This window comes from Centroberyx affinis, unplaced genomic scaffold (genome assembly GCF_046629955.1).
Source record: "Centroberyx affinis isolate AG114_WGS23_722 - 3 ecotype Tasmania unplaced genomic scaffold, CSIRO-AGI_Caff_v1 ptg002187l_1, whole genome shotgun sequence".
NCBI lineage: Eukaryota > Metazoa > Chordata > Actinopteri > Beryciformes > Berycidae > Centroberyx > Centroberyx affinis.
The window spans coordinates 98,995-114,837 of record NW_027280495.1 but is presented as its reverse complement, the minus strand read 5'-3'; the positions used below and the strand labels follow the sequence as shown (position 1 = coordinate 114,837).

Below are 15,843 nucleotides of genomic sequence, written 5' to 3'. Positions count from 1 at the left end.
TCATGCATCTTTTATTTTAGCACCAAAGAATAATAAAACTATAACCAACACAAAACCAACACTGGTGCTTTGCTCAGTTAGTCAGTATCTATCAGTCTGTAAATGCGTCAAGGCTTCTCCTCCAGTCTGTTCAGTCCTTTGCAGGCTCTCAGTCTGCTGCTGCATGATCAGGATTGGGTTGTTTTGTGTCCTGTCCTGGGCAGTGTCTCCTTCTGTGTAATTTTGTGTCTTGTCCTGTGTAATGAGGGTCTTGTGTCATTAGGTGTCTTTTGTGTCCTGTTCTTTGTGTCCTGTCCTGTCCATTTCTGTGTTAATGCTTCAAAATTGCATGTGGTCTGATAAAACAATGCATCAATTAACAGTCTGAGTTTTTTTATCATCATGTAGCACATAATTTAGCAGGATGTATTTGCAGAATAATCATTTAATCCAATATTAGATGTTTTGAAAACATCACATACTGGAATTTCTTCTATACATATTCACCCAGGGCTACAGTGTTGTGGTAATGCCAAGGTTTCACATTATTTGCAGCTACAAATCGTCTGTCACAAGTGTAGTTGTGGGACTATCTGTTGGTTAGTCCATGAAAGCTGTAGTGGGATAATTTGTATGGCAGAATGTCATGATTAACTATCAAAAGCTTGTGGCAAGTTTAAAAATATTCCAGTAGCATTTTCATTACTGCTTAGAGCAGAGTGGATTTTATCAACAAGATGAAGGACGGCCATATCTGGGGTGTCATTTTTTTTTCACTCGACTGATGATCAGACAGGATGAAATGAGCTTCCAGATGCTCAGAATTCTGTTAAACACCCAATTTTGTAGAACCTTTGAAAAATATGCAGAGGCAGAAGGAGCGACAGACGACCGGACTGGAGGAGGGGAACTACTTTAACTACTTTAAGATCTAGCCAAATGACTTTCCAGCGATTCTGAGGCTACATATGTCAATGGATTGATAATTGAAGGACACAGCTTAGTCAGCAGAGGTGAACTAATCTTATCGTGATCAGCGGCTGAATTTCTCATCTTGGCAATTATATCTATGACTTCCTTCTTGGTAGGTGAATCAAACCATGTTAAGAGCCATCAGTGACTAATGTCCTTAGAAAGGGATGAGCCATCATAAGGGTCAGTATACTCTATGTACTACTGTGGAGATGTTGAGGAGTCTCTTCTCTTGTTTAGAAGCCGATTAATGACTTTCTATGTCGTTTTGATATTGATTGAGGCTTCATTGAACTTGTAAGAAAAGCATTTCTTTTTTGTTATTCTCAATAAATGGGTACATTTCAGAAAATATTTCAAATGGCTTCAATCAAAAAAAAAAGAGAAAAGGGAAAAAAAAAGGGAATTTCCTGGATAATTTACAGTGTTTGCACTTAGTCCCCATAGTTGCAATGTTATTTTACCTAAGAAACTAAACTACTGAACAATGTGAGGTTACGTTGTGCAGTTTATGGAACAACTTCAAATCACAACGTTGAGAGTACTCAGCCTAATGAGCACTTCAGCCACATAACCCATCCAGATAACATTGATCATAGGAACAAGATAACATTAATCATAGGAATAATTACAATACGGCATCCAAAGATAAAACACACAGCGATCTATTTAAAAGTAATGTTTATTTTGCACCAGATCTCATGAAACATTCTTGGTGCCAAAGATAAATTCCAAGTTATGACATAGTGCATCTCAATAAGATGGTATGCTCCAAAAACAAACAACAACAAATACATTACAAAAAATGAAAAATATCTCATTTATCACAAACTGATAACCAAATCGGAATATCAACACCAATAAAAGCACAGTTCCTGAAGTAAAATTTTGAATACTCTAAACACAAACAACCTGTTATCTTTAAAAAGACGAGGGGAGAAGGGGGTGGAGGGGGGGGCAACAACAACAACGACAAAAAATTATACAGTAACTTGCAATAATGCTTCATCTGGTACAGAAACGTAAATACATCCAATCTCCCAACACCACTCATGCCTCTCTCACACACCCACACATATAGTGCTGATATACAAACTAACAAGAGCCAATTTATCATGAATCCCATTACCACAGCATTATAAAATACATTAAAACCAATTACATGTAATAAATACCAGAGAAAGCACCTTTAAAGCTGAAATGTGTTTAATTGATCAACTGACTGTGCAACATCCATATAAAAAAAGATCCAATAAAAATATGATTAGTAGATCGGCGTGACTAATGTACAATGATTAAAACAATCATCAAAACACTACAATTTTTTTTTTCTTTTTTAAAATCAAGGATGTATATATACACAACGACTCTTCAACGGTGGAGTCTCTCACACTTTAAGATCCCACCGTAATGCAAAGGACTGTATTAAACTCATGATTAAGTGTCTCATACTTTATCATCATTTTAATTTGAGAATGAAAGAATGTCTTCAAACCAATTATGTAAACAAAGCCAGAATTGGGGCGATCTTGGCAGCGCAGGCGGCACTTTACTCAGGTTCTGAATTGGGCTGTCAATACATAATTTATTTGCCATTTAAGCGACAAACTGAGTGGCTTACTCTATTGGGAAGAGCTCCTTGTAACAATATTTCACTATACCAAATCAGATTGCATTGTGATAACCACATATGGTGCCGGTCTGGTAGGCCAATAGAAAACTGACATCCCCTGTCAAAATTCACATGCCTACGGCAAATGTTCACTCAAAATAACCAAAAGTTATTTTTCTCCAGTCTTCCTGCAAACACACTGTAAAGGGTAGCTCAGGCTGCGCTTGGTAGCATAAAAAACAATTTGAATGACATCTGCTAGCGAGCCCGAGCTACCAAAATGTAGAAAAAGTTCTTTTAGATCATCTTCACGACAGATTAGCATGCTAAAAATCTCAAAACAGGCACAATGATGCTAGTAAGTTACAGCAAGTACGACAAGAAAATCAGACCCCAGTCCTATTTCATCACTGCTTCTTTGTCTTTTGTCGCTTTTTCTACCATTGGCCATTTGGCTAGCACTGCCATCACCTCAACTCAAACTCCGACTGGTCAACTTGCACAACACTTGCCCATATTTTGTCACATCATGAAACGAGCTCTACACTGAGTTCAATGGGGTCTTTAACGTTGGTAGTGTATTACAGGTTCAACTGGTTTGCCAAAGACCGTGTGCCCTTTGGACTGAAGATCATCACTCACAGTTAAATTTGTTTCTAAATGAGAAGCTTTCCACTACAGCATCACTCTTTCTATCCAATATACTGTATAAGGTTATATAGATCCCAAACAATTCCCTCTCTGCTCAGTCCTTCCAGGAATTGCAGTTTTTTGATCTTCCGATTTACATTATTACCATTATCTGCAAATAGTGCAAACAATTGGATTTTTCACCAATCCACACAATTTATCTTCTTTTAAAAAAGAATATGGGTACCTCAATTACCTATGTCAGAGTCTTTGTGGGTGTCTAGCACAGCACTTATCACGCAGATCACTAAAATTTTGCCTACCGACTCAGTCAAGCATGACTGGATACAATCAAAGGATAAGTCTGCAAAATCCTGGAAGGACTGTCTTTTTGCTATGTGCAAATTTGTGTGTATTCACAACGGCTCAATTGTTACAGTCACTGCTTTGCTGTATATATGGCTTCTGCTCATTCATGGCTCCTTTTTCCCTTTATCCCTATATGGTCAGGCACTGCTCCCTACCCACTATAGTGAGAGTAGGTAAATATCTTATTTTTTAACTTTTAGTGTGTGATATCACCAAATCCTGGTGACTGAATACTGAATAAGTACTGAATATTCTGAAGGCCACAGATTATTATCCATATTAAAAGATATGACTCTAGACCTTTTTGTGATCCGTCTTCCATTCATTCAAGAAAAATACATGTTTGGTCTTGGGGAGAACACGGCGTGATGAATGAAACCAATTGCTTTGCTATGACAACACAAAATGGAATTCGGCTTTGTGTTGAAAACTTAAATACTCGACCAGTCTTTTGGTTTGTTCATAATTAAATTTATGGAACTGGGAGGCCATATCACTTCGGTCGGACATCATCAGCACATACCACTTTCCTCTTTGTTTCTCTCCTTTCGCTCCTCTTCTCCCCGCTCCCATTTAGGCTAGCTCTGCTTTGGGGTCACAGTTTGGTTTGGCTGTGCTTTGGATGCAGTTGCAGTTGCAGTTGCAGTTGCCGTTGCAGTTGCCGTTGCCGTTGCAGTTGCCGAGGAGGAGGATGTGGATGAAGAGGAGGAGGAAGAGGACGAACTCCACCGGGTCTCCACACCTGTACTTGTCATCTTGAGCTTTCGGCGCTTTGCCAGGGGAGCGTTGTCGACGCTCTTCAAAAAGAAGCCTTCTCTCTTCCCACGGTTGAAAGCCTGGTGTGGAGGGTAAACGACAAAAGAAGAGGAAAGGACGACAGGAAGAAATATATTAAGCGAATGCACATAACATCTGTTTCAAGAGCTTTGAGAAAATGTGGTTCACAATGCCATGCCTTACCTTGTAAGTGGCATTGACATAGGTGCGGACAGTAGGCCCACTGGACTCCAGCACATCTGGAGTGCACAGCGGAGTGGTGGACATGGAGGCTCCGCCCTGTAGCCAGCTGTTCTCTTTCAGGTCAGACAGCTTGAGACGGTTCTCTGGATCCACTGTCAGCAGGCCTAAAACCACAGAGGGACGGGGTAAGGTGTGGACCAATTACAAAGGCAAGGGAACAAGATGGGAGGCGTACAAGCTAAGAAGCAGAGTTGCAAAGGGGTGTGGAATAAAAACATTCCTAAATGACAAATTCTAAGAGCAATGGGAACTCCCTAAACCATCCCACTGTTACATTTACTGAAGTACACACGCCTCCAATCAGCCTTTAGAAGCTGAGGCCACCGTCCTGCGCATAAATGTGGAGCTGTTAATTAACATGCAGTGGTGCTGCACTACAAGCAAGGTCTCCTCACTTCAAGCTCACTGATTACAAATGCATACTTATTACATTCCCCAGCAGGGCAAGCAGAACCTCTCTGAGGAAGGGTTGAATATTGTGCAAAAAGTCATGTAGTGTGCCCCTAACAAAGAATGTTCAAATATACTATGCCATTTTGCTTCCCTTCTACAAAGCATTCGGTTTATTTCAACTGGTGTACCTTTCACAAGCTCTTTGGCCTCCTCCGACACGCCCTTCCACGCCTCACCAGCCAAAGAGAAGTCTCCCTCTTTTATCTTTTGCATGATATCAGCGGCGTACGATGAGGTCATCCCGCGCTGCTCACTCTGAAATGGCACCTGGCCTGACAGCATGGTGTACTGATTGAAAAACACACACACATTCTCATTACTATCACAATTATCCTAAGTCTGATGTGACAGAATCAGTGGTTTTAGTTAAAATTACCAGGATAACCCCAAGACTCCAGAGGTCGCAGGCTTTGTCATATCCTGCGCTCTCAAAGAGTTCGGGTGCAGCGTACTGCAGTGTGAAGCAAGGAGTCTGCAGGGGGGCGCTGCCTGCAGGGCACAGGCGGGCAAACCCAAAATCTATCACTTTCAGCGCTGAGTCTTCTCCCTCGTCTGCAAACAGCACGTTCTGCAAGGCAAACAGAGAGAACATCATTATCCCACCTTATTTTTCTTACCTTTCACACTCAGTCCGCATTTGCTTTTTGTATTTTACATGTGAGGTGCATTTTCAGGGATGAGGAGTGCGTCATTTAGGTCAGTGATTCTCGACCTTTTTCATATCAAGGACCCCTAATTTAGTGCACTTTAGGGCCACAGACCCCCGTTTGATGAGATGTTGTCTCTCGAACCCAAATCTGAGAATATTTTTATTGTCAGATATGATTTTGTCCAGAATTCCATGACTATCTCTACTGTAGGTAGAGAGATAACAGTGCAACTATGATCAAAATAGTCATTCTTCTACATTCTCTAATTGTGTTTAATTCTTGTAAATGAAATAATGGTGAAGTCTAATAATTCATCAGTTTATTGGGGAACTCCCTCAAGGACCCCTGCTGGTCCCTGGACCCCACGGTGAGAGCCACCGATTTAGCTATTAGGGTGGAGTCTAGTTACGTCAAGCGATAGCCCACCTCTGGTTTGAGGTCTCTGTGCACCACTCCAGCCTCGTGCATGAAGCTGACAGCGGAGACCAGACTCTGTAACAGCTGGCTGGCCTCCGCCTCGCCAAAGAGCTTCTTCCTCTTGATCCTTTCCAGCAGCTCCCCGCCTCGCAGGAGCTCCATCACCAAGTAGGTGTGGTACTGAGAGAGAGGAAGATACACAAAGGGGGGGGGGATAATGTGTTTTGTTGTTGCACATTACCCAAAGGGGAACATCGTCCATTTTAACAAATTTAATATTATTCAGAAGGATACACAACATGATTGATGAGACACTACTGTCTTCTCATGCAACAAAACAACTATGGGGCCGCGTCATCACGTAATATAAAACAATTGCCTTCCAATGGGAGAATAGGGGGGTATAGAATTGCAACAAAATTTACCATCTAAATAAACGTGTCACAATCTGAATCTCTTTTATGATTCAGCGCGGTAAAACCTTGCATGGATCTGGAGGGGATTTATCCATCTCCTTTGACAGCGCTCACATAAACAAAAATGAATACTGGAAATCAAACTAACTCAGAAAGGTAAGGCATTGTTTTTACGCGTTAAGAGTTTATTGTTCACATAAAAGAGATTCAGATTGTGACACAACGTTTATTTAGATCACAAATTTTGTTGCAATGCTATACTCCCTTCAATTTCACATTGGAAGGCGGGTGCTTTATACTGTGATGACAAGGCCCCCTAGTGGTTTTAGTGTGTGTTGTTGATCAATGCACAAGCATGAGCAGGCGGCAGTCAGTCATGTTGTATATCCTTCTGAATAATATTACATTTGTTAAAATGGCCGGTGTTCGACTTTAACATTCAGCATTGCAGAGTTTCCAGGCTTGCATTTTATGCCATGTCACTGGCTGTACATGTTCTATTCCTCTGCTGTACCTGGTCAGTGTAGACGTCGTACAGTTTGACAATGTTGGGGTGAGCCTCACATTGCCTCAAAGCAGCAATCTCCCTCTGGGTGTTTACTTCCATTCTAACGGAGCCAAAAGAGACATTAGAAGTTAACAAGAACATTCTGTGACTATCAAACAGTATAGTGATATAGTAACACATGTTAGAGCACACAGAAGCACAAACATGATGATTAATCACCTTGATTTAACAGTGACACACAGCGGTCTACCAAGATAGAGTACCAGTGCCTCCACTCACCTGCGGCTGACGATCTTGACGGCGTAATCGTGGCCACTTTGCTTGTGTCGGCATTTTCTGCACACAGAGAAGCTCCCCTCGCCCAGGGGTGGCCCCTGGAGACAAAGCTCATAGCTCTGAAAAAACTGGGACTCCTGAACAGAAAAAGGACAGGATTAGTCAAGCTCAAATTGACGGGGGAAATAACAATTCTTGTGCAACAGGATATGGCTCCCACCACTGCACTGTAAAGACTTTCAATAAATCAAATTTACTCTGGCATACGTCAACAAATATGTGACACAGCCTGGCAAATCAGCACTTGTGGACCTTGAAGAGTTTTATGTTTATGGGGTAGCATGTTTAGATCTATAAAAGGATGCATCTTGCACTTAAAGTCAAATAAAACATGAAAACATTGTGACCTTTTGCTGTGAAACTTTGGTGAATAAACTTGGCAGCTTTCTCTTCCCTTTCCTCTTTGTCCATCCTGCATGACCAACACACTGCTGAGCCCTTTTCAGATGCTTGTTTTACACATGTATAGATTGCATGAGGGCCTCAACTGAACACAAGCTAGTTGTGAAAGATTGTTTTTCTGAGAAAAAGCGAAAAACGGCCACTTACACCCCTAGCCAAAAACAGGGTGATGCAACTAACCTGGGTGAGCCAAAACACGTCACATTTTGTCCAGTCATCAATTTACCTAACCACTTGTTTGCACCAACATCCACGCTAGATCCATACCTCTAACATCGCACTCCGCTGGACAGAGGCTGAGCCTGGTCGATCAGCGCTGATCTGGGATTCTATGAAGTCCCCCATGACCGCGTTCTTGTTGAACAGGATGGAGGGAGCAATGAACGAGTAGCCCTAAAATTGCAGAGAAGAGATGTTGGGTCTCTCACAAGGCAGCCTGCTGTGACCGTGGAATTACTGTATTGTGCATTGAAGAGTTTCATTCCAAAACGCTATATATCCATTTCAGGGAAGAATAAATAAACAAATGCTACCTAAAATTCAGTCAATATTACACTCAAAAACAGAAAAACAGATCTAAATTTTAAGCAAAGGCATTAAGATGACTCAAAACTATAAACTATACTTTTTGAAATCACACTGTTCATTTGTCGTTAGTGAGGACTGACCTGGAACAGGCGGCCCGTGCTTGGGGGCGTACTGGCTGGGGAATAGACAGGATCCATCCCAGTAAACTCCTCAGCAAAGTTCCCCACATCAAGTTCACTCTTAAGCTCTGGTCTGAACGGGCTTGCCACCTTCTTTTCTGCCAGGTCAGCCCAGTTCAGTCCCTGTGTGAGGAAAAAAAGCAGATGGGAATAATGAGATAAGAGAGCTGTGTGCTGAGAGTTGTGTGTGTGTGTGTGTGTGTGTGTGTGTGTGTGTGTGTGTGTGTGTGTGTGTGTGTGTGTGTGTGTGTTTGGGGGCTTTTCTAATGGATGAGAGGAAAGAGAAGACAGGAACAGGAGCAGAGGATGGGAAGTGAGGTCAATAGCACCTTGAAGAAGGCATGTGCTTTGATGTCTTCAGCCCCTCGCGGCCCGGAGCCCAGTCTCCTGTGGGGATCTTTCACCAGCAGCTTCCTCAGCAGGTCCTGAGCGGTGGCTCCAATCATAGAGGGGAACGGGGGCTCACAGCGCAAAATACGTCTGTGGGGAAGGCAGAGGGAAAGGAAATAATGGGATGACTGCACATTATGTTAACATAGCACCCTCATAACGTATTACTGAATTCAAATTAGGCTGCGGGTTTTACTTTATGGAAAGGACACATCACATTTATTATTAACACAACTGTATTTTCTGCTGGCTGGATGAATAAGTGAAAGGAGCCTCCAGCACAATGGCTGGCATCATTTTCATGAATTGGAGAGTAATAAAGGTTAATCAAAGATGGGAATGGTACACAAGTGAGATGGAGAGGGAGCCGAGCCCTGCACTCACTTTGACACCTCGCTCTGGGAGTTTCTCTCTCCCTCCAAGGTAAACGGAGACGCTCCGGTCAGCAGCTCAAACATCAGGATCCCGAGACTCCACCAATCTACCGACTGAGGAAGGTGACAGGTGGAAATTACAACCTGGACTGTCTGTCCTGCTACTGACTGCCTTCTATCACCAAAATGGTTATAATCTCCTCTTTCATGTGTGAGTCACCAGACCTGCAGCATTTTCAATTTAAGCATATAGGTCCAAACGCTAAAGTGGATGGATCTCCCCGTCATCCTGAAACTTCAAAACCTGATCTTTACACTTTTACACATTTACACATCACCGTGTAGCTCCTGACACGTGACACCTTTAAATCTGTAACATTGACACAATGATTTGAACTCTGAAAATCAGTTCAATATTCTTTTTACCTTGCCGTGGCCCGACTTCCCCCTGATGATTTCTGGAGCCATGTACTCGATGGTGCCACAGAAAGAGTAGGTCCTTTCCTTCTGCATTGAGGGGAAAGGGAAGACACTGTATGTCTATAATGACAAATCTATGAATCAATTTATGATTCTGATGGCTACAACTGAGAAGACACATTCCATCACACACACACTTGAGAATGTCTGCATGCACACACATTCTGATGGTTAGAATTTGTTCGTGCATTTACACACCTCCTCTTCCAGAAACTCTTTGCTAAGCCCGAAATCTGTCAATACCACATGTCCTTCGCTGTCTAGAAGGATGTTTTCCAATTTGATGTCTCGGTACACAATCCCAAGCTGTACACAACACAGTGAATACTTATCAGTTACATACATGGTAAATGTAGTAAATTCTTAACAGGGCATCGGTAAACATTTACACAAGCAATGAAGACAACACTTAATGAGATATTCAATGTGAATGAGAAATTCATTAACAATTGGTTATTTCCATTTATCATGTCATCTTTTCAATATTTCTGAGTCCAAAACAATGTGTCAGAGCAAACAATTGCCCAGACAGTAACACAAAGTTCAGCATGAACCTTAGTGATAACATGACCTCAGCGAATGAGAATACCGCTCATCTCCAAAGATACTGTTGTTTTGCAAGTTTAATTTAAAGATATCCAGTGAAGTTTTAGCCATGGAGTAATTCGCAAAATGTGTATTGCTGGTGATTAATGTACAAGCTGCAAGGATCTATTATCTCCAAAAACTTTTGCCATGTTAATTTTTAAGATTGATTTTGCTGCTGTATTGTTTACAGCCATTTTCTGGTTTAAGATGTCATCTGCAAATTACATGCCCTCAGGAAACATTTTCATGGGCCGGCCAAGTAGTAACAACCTCTTCATTGGAATTAGAGTTATCCAACTTGCTAGATTCCAAGGGAGAATCTAGTTTGCTGGCCCACTAGTTATAAGTTATGGATTAATCAACAAAAAACTAAAGAGCATTCAAATGCCCTCAGCTCAACCTTGAAAATGTAGTTTTACCTCCCTTCCATATTGTGGTTAGTGCACATGCTGGGAAAACGCACGATAAATCACTTTTAATGCCACATTTTCTTCTTTGCCTCATTAGCTCCAAATTTACAACTGGTTGTCAAAAGTGTCATTGGGTATCTTTAATGATCTAGAGTGTTTTTCAGGCAGTAAAGTCAGAGTCCAGAGGCGGACGGAGGTTACAGGGTTGAGAGGAGAGACACCCACCTTGTGCAGGTGCTCCAAAGCCAGGATTATCTCCCCAATGTAAATCCGCACTGCCTCCTCACTGAAGTGATCCCGCTGGTACAAATGAGTGAACATCTCCCCTCCGCTCACATAGTCTATACACACAGACAGATACACAGGGCGCTTGAATAGACATATACAAACATCCATTATACACAAAAGGCCAACAGACAGACACACAAAGTAATAGACGCATACAGAAAACACCTATTCAGCACTTCAAGATTGAGACCAGAATACTCCACATTTGGGTCCAGTGACCCAGCGCTCACCCAGGATGAGATGCAGTTTGCTCTGCGTCTGAAAGGCATAGTGCAGGGTGACCAGGAAGGGAGACTGGCGGATGTGCTCCAGCACCTGCCTCTCAGTGCGAGTGTGTTCTGTCGTCTTTGCCTTTTGAACGATAGCTGCTTTCTTCAGCACCTGGGGCATTAATTAGGATCTTCCGTCAGTATCTATAAATCCCACCAATACTAAGTAGACATCAACAATGGAGTTGGGTTTAAAGACCAGATGAAGTGAAAAATGGGTGGCTTAGTCAGCCTTCACTCTGAGGCGGAACATTTTGATTGACATCCCTTAGCAAGCTTCAGCTGCTGTGCTGGAGGGTGACATATATACAAAATTCTGTCATGTTGTCCTCAGTTGTCCTTAAATGTCCCCACTAAGTTGCAGCTAGTATGGGAATGAAATTTGTTCATCTAAAACCATCTTTCAACACTGCCTCTTTGTTTTTTTGTCGCCCGATCCCCAAACACTGTGTAATTTGGCTAGAATTAATCAATGCGATGCGCCCTCACGCTGTTCAAATCGCATATCTCCAGCCCATATTTCCTTTTCAATCAGACACTCTTGTCGTGGAATGAGCTCAGATTGTCATTTCATTTGGTCTTTAAAGTAAGATGCCACCCTCAGTTTTGGTCCTTTAGAAAAATGCAACAGTACAGTTTGGTATAAATTAGCATAAAGGGAAAGGGATGCATGATTTTATCAGCAGAGACTAAAGCATCTAGTCCCCCTGTGAAATCACCAGCTAGCAAAGTGCATAATTACATCAAAATTTCAAAAGGTAATTGGAACCTATAAAGACGGAAAAAAGCTGTGATTTTCAGCAAAAACATGAATGTGTTTATAGGGTAACATAACATTTGAAATAGGTTTCTTAGCTGACATTACAGCATTGCCCAATATTTTAACTTTCAAGCTCATTACACTAAATGCAATATCACAGACCAAAAGCCTCACCTTCATAGCGTATAGCTGGCCTTCATCATGACCGCTGTTCTTCCTGACCAAAAACACTTTTCCATAAGCTAGACAAAGACAAAAAGAAACATTTCCTGCAGTCACACTAATTACTTCTATTAACAAAGTCATACAAGTAACAGCCGAAAACAGACACACCAAGATAAAGAGTCTTATTCAGGTGTGGGGCCACTGTGAGTCACCACAACAGGTTCAGCAGGTGCATAAACTGCACAAGTGTCTGGAGCTCTGCCGAACAGATGTAACAGTATTCTTCCACACAAAATTTAATCATGTGTTGTTTTGTTGATGGGAAACAGCTTCTCCGGCCCTACTCAAGGATCTCCCATAAGTATTCAGTTGGGATGAGATCTGACGACGGAGATAGCCATGGCATATGGTCTTTACTGGCAACTAACACCAATTGTAAACACTCTGGGTTGATTCGACCTCAACATGGCAGGAAAATGCAATCCATCTGCTTTCAGTATACTTTATATCACCAATTTCCTCAAGTGTTTATTTAAGTTTGGCTACACCTGAGGCCGTATATGTGTGGATGCTTCATGCAGACACTTACCTCCAGTACCCAACACTTTGAGAAGCTCAAAGTTCTCCATGCCGACCCTCTCAGTATGACCTGTGAGGTTAGCTAGTGGCAATAAACAATGATACCACGTTAAAGAAAAAGAAGAAAAAAGAAGAATATTATATTTCAGCACACAACAAACTGTCCCACACACACTTTTTCAATCCTGAAGGCAAAGGGCAGACACAATTCAAAATTTCAACAATACTAGAGCTTGAGTATGGGCCATGAGCTTTTCACCAAATATCCTTAGATGGTCTTCAACTTTATGTAACACTAATCACACCTCAAACAAAAGTAAAGCATCACATCCAAATTAGGGCATAGGTTTGTAGTGTAAAGTGTCTTCAGGAAGTATTCAACCCCCTTGCCTTTGTCTGCACTTTGAGGTGTTGCAGCCTGAATTTAAAATGGAGATTGTTTTTGTCAACAATCCACACAAAATTCCCTATAATAACAAAGGAAACAAATTCAACTTTTTGGACTTAGGGATTTTCTCCAATTCATCCTTGCTTATTTGCTCAAGCTCGGTCAAATTGGATAAGGGGCATGAACAGCTATGTTCAAGTTCTAAATTTTCAAATGGGATTCAAGTTTGGAATGGCTTCAGAACAAGAATGTGAAAGTCCTTGAGTGACCCAGCCAAAGCCCAGTGCTGATTTAGCTTTATACTTAAGGTCACTGTCCTGCTGCAACATAGATCATCGCCCCAATCTAAGGTTTTTTGCAGTCTGAAGCTGGTTCTCATGAAGCTGGCTGTTATTTGGCTCCATTCATTGCTCCCATTAGCCTTGTAAGTCTCCCGGTCCCTGCTGCTGAAAAGCCCCCCACAGCATAATGATGCCACCACTATGCTTCGTTGTAGGTGTTTGATATGCGGTGAGCTGTGCCCGGTTTCCACCAGATATAGCACTTTGCATTATGGCTGAAGTGTTCAATTTTAGTTTCATGAGACCACAGAATATTTTGCCTCATACTCTCAAGAGTCTTCTGCGTGCCTTTTTGCAAAACTCCAGGTGTGCTGTCATCTGCCTGATTCCCTGTCCGTGCCTAATCGTCTAGTGTGAGTATATTTACAACTGAGACAAACAAAAATCTGTGAAATCCATCATTACGTGTGTGATGCAATGTCTGTGTTTTCAGAATTGGTTAGGATTTTAAGAGTTTTCTAGTTTGTTCCAAGCCTACCAGATGAACTTTGCCAACCATCATTCCCCAAGCCAATCAGGATTTCCCCTCTGATTGTGGTATGGGCAAATCTGGTGTAAATCCTCCCGATAAACCTCTAGTGTATCCCCATATAGACACATGTGCATATAAATCATGTCCAGTCAATAGAATTGGCCACAGGTGGACTCCAATAAAATTGTAGAGACAACTCACGGACAGCAAAAGGAATATGGATGCACCTTAACTCAATTTGTCACTGCAAAGGGGTTGAATACTTGTTAACGCAAAATATTTCAGCTCATCATTTTTAATGAATCCATTTTGACATTGTTGGTTATTGGATATTGTTATTTTGAAATCTTCATCTGATACATTTTGAATTCAGGCTGCAGCACCACAAAAATCGGACACAAGGGGTTGAATACTTTCTGAAGGCACTACTGAGTGCAATCCCGAGAAAATTAAATATTATTGTTGACACACAGATGCACTGAAACCTTTGCACATGGCTGATGAAAGAAGATCTTGTTGTCGACCATCTACTTTATAGTAGCAGATCATATGAGCCATACTGAAGGCCATCAGGTGTTTAGTCCATGATCTACATGTGTACCGTGTTTAATAACAAAAGGTATACCTGACTTACCATTGGTAATCTGATGCTTGACGGTGCAGGCTTTTTCATTCGTTTTTGCATCGGAGTCATCGCTACTATCAGAAGCGTCCCCAGGCATACCGAAAGTAGGCTCTATCTAAAGACTCTCTAAAATGAACTGGCTAGCCAGCTGTTTGGGTATTTAAAAAAATGTTACACTAAACGCTCAGCCAGGAAAGCTTTATTGCATTATGACGATTTACAGAGATTAACAAAATGGTCTGGCTGTTGTGTTTTCTAAACAATATCGCTGCTCTAATTCCCTTGCCTTGGACATCCTGGTGTTTCGCATTAATGTTAGCTGTCTTATCTCCAACGATACCGGAGGACAATAATGGCCGAAATCAATCAGAAAAGGCAGAGAAGTGTATAAAGATACTAGGTTAACACTGCTAGCTGGCTAACTTTATTTCAACTTTACAGAAAATATCATCAATGCTGAGAGTGACTATGTGGCTAACGTTAGCATTAGATGTTTAACATTAGCCATTATTTTCCATCCGTGTAAGAACACTACTCATTACTGTTTGAGATAAACGTCTGATCAAAACAACGCGTAACGTATTAGCTAGTTAGTGCGTAAATAAATACCCCGCTTGTTAGCTAACATTATTGTTACGATCAAACAAAACATGTTACATAGCTAGCTAGCTGGTAATGGTTAGTAGTAAGTTAGCAAACTAGTAGCTAGCTATACCTAGCTAGCGAGTCCCTGCTGTAGTTGCTCATCAAACTTTGTAACGTTAACGTTAGCTAATGTTTGGTTAGCACACTCAGTTAGCTAAGTTAACTGGTATCCTGAGATGTCAATTCACGTACAAAATCCCCTGGTTAACCAAGATCATGTTGGAAAAGGCCAGCTTGGGTAGTTCCTTATCCTGTTTCTACGGGAATCAAGTTCATGACTCACTCAAGTTGAAAATAATGCACCTCACTTTATATTTTGTCAGCAGCTAACTGCTAATGGCAGTTTCCCAACGACTGGGTGCGTTCAATACAACCTGGGCGACGGTCCGTCACGTGAATCAACAGGACCCATGCGGGCGGAGCGAAGTTGGTCGAGCCCTAGCTAGATTACCTCCCACTTCAGCATGCATTTCCTATTTACATGGATCACCATTTTTCATATCAACACAACAAACACGTTTTTCTATGAAATAGTAAATAGAAATGTACAATTTTTTTTGTATGACAAATTCTAGACAATTAGTGTCGATACCTTCAC

The 15,843-nt window shown here is 41.5% G+C and overlaps 1 protein-coding gene across 4 annotated transcripts; it reads right to left on the bottom strand.

The window, feature by feature from the left end:
* Window positions 1-1,617: 1,617 nt before the first annotated feature.
* rps6ka4 (ribosomal protein S6 kinase, polypeptide 4) lies at window positions 1,618-15,607 on the bottom strand. 4 transcript variants are annotated; one of them, XM_071532375.1, is made up of 19 exons: window positions 15,554-15,607; window positions 14,610-14,748; window positions 12,785-12,856; window positions 12,205-12,272; window positions 11,232-11,382; window positions 10,939-11,054; window positions 9,914-10,021; window positions 9,662-9,742; window positions 9,246-9,349; window positions 8,801-8,951; window positions 8,433-8,594; window positions 8,032-8,157; window positions 7,306-7,439; window positions 7,033-7,126; window positions 6,112-6,282; window positions 5,412-5,603; window positions 5,164-5,323; window positions 4,523-4,686; window positions 1,618-4,398 (listed from the first exon to the last, which is right to left on the bottom strand). In XM_071532375.1, the coding sequence occupies exons 2-19, from the start codon at window positions 14,695-14,697 to the stop codon at window positions 4,141-4,143; spliced, it is 2,400 nt and encodes a 799-aa protein (XP_071388476.1). In that variant the 5' UTR covers window positions 14,698-14,748; window positions 15,554-15,607; the 3' UTR covers window positions 1,618-4,140. The 4 variants fall into 4 exon arrangements, with proteins under 4 accessions (XP_071388476.1, XP_071388475.1, XP_071388479.1 ...); XM_071532374.1 differs by having other exon boundaries at window positions 14,610-15,588; XM_071532378.1 differs by having other exon boundaries at window positions 7,306-7,421; window positions 14,610-15,588.
* Window positions 15,608-15,843: the final 236 nt, after the last annotated feature.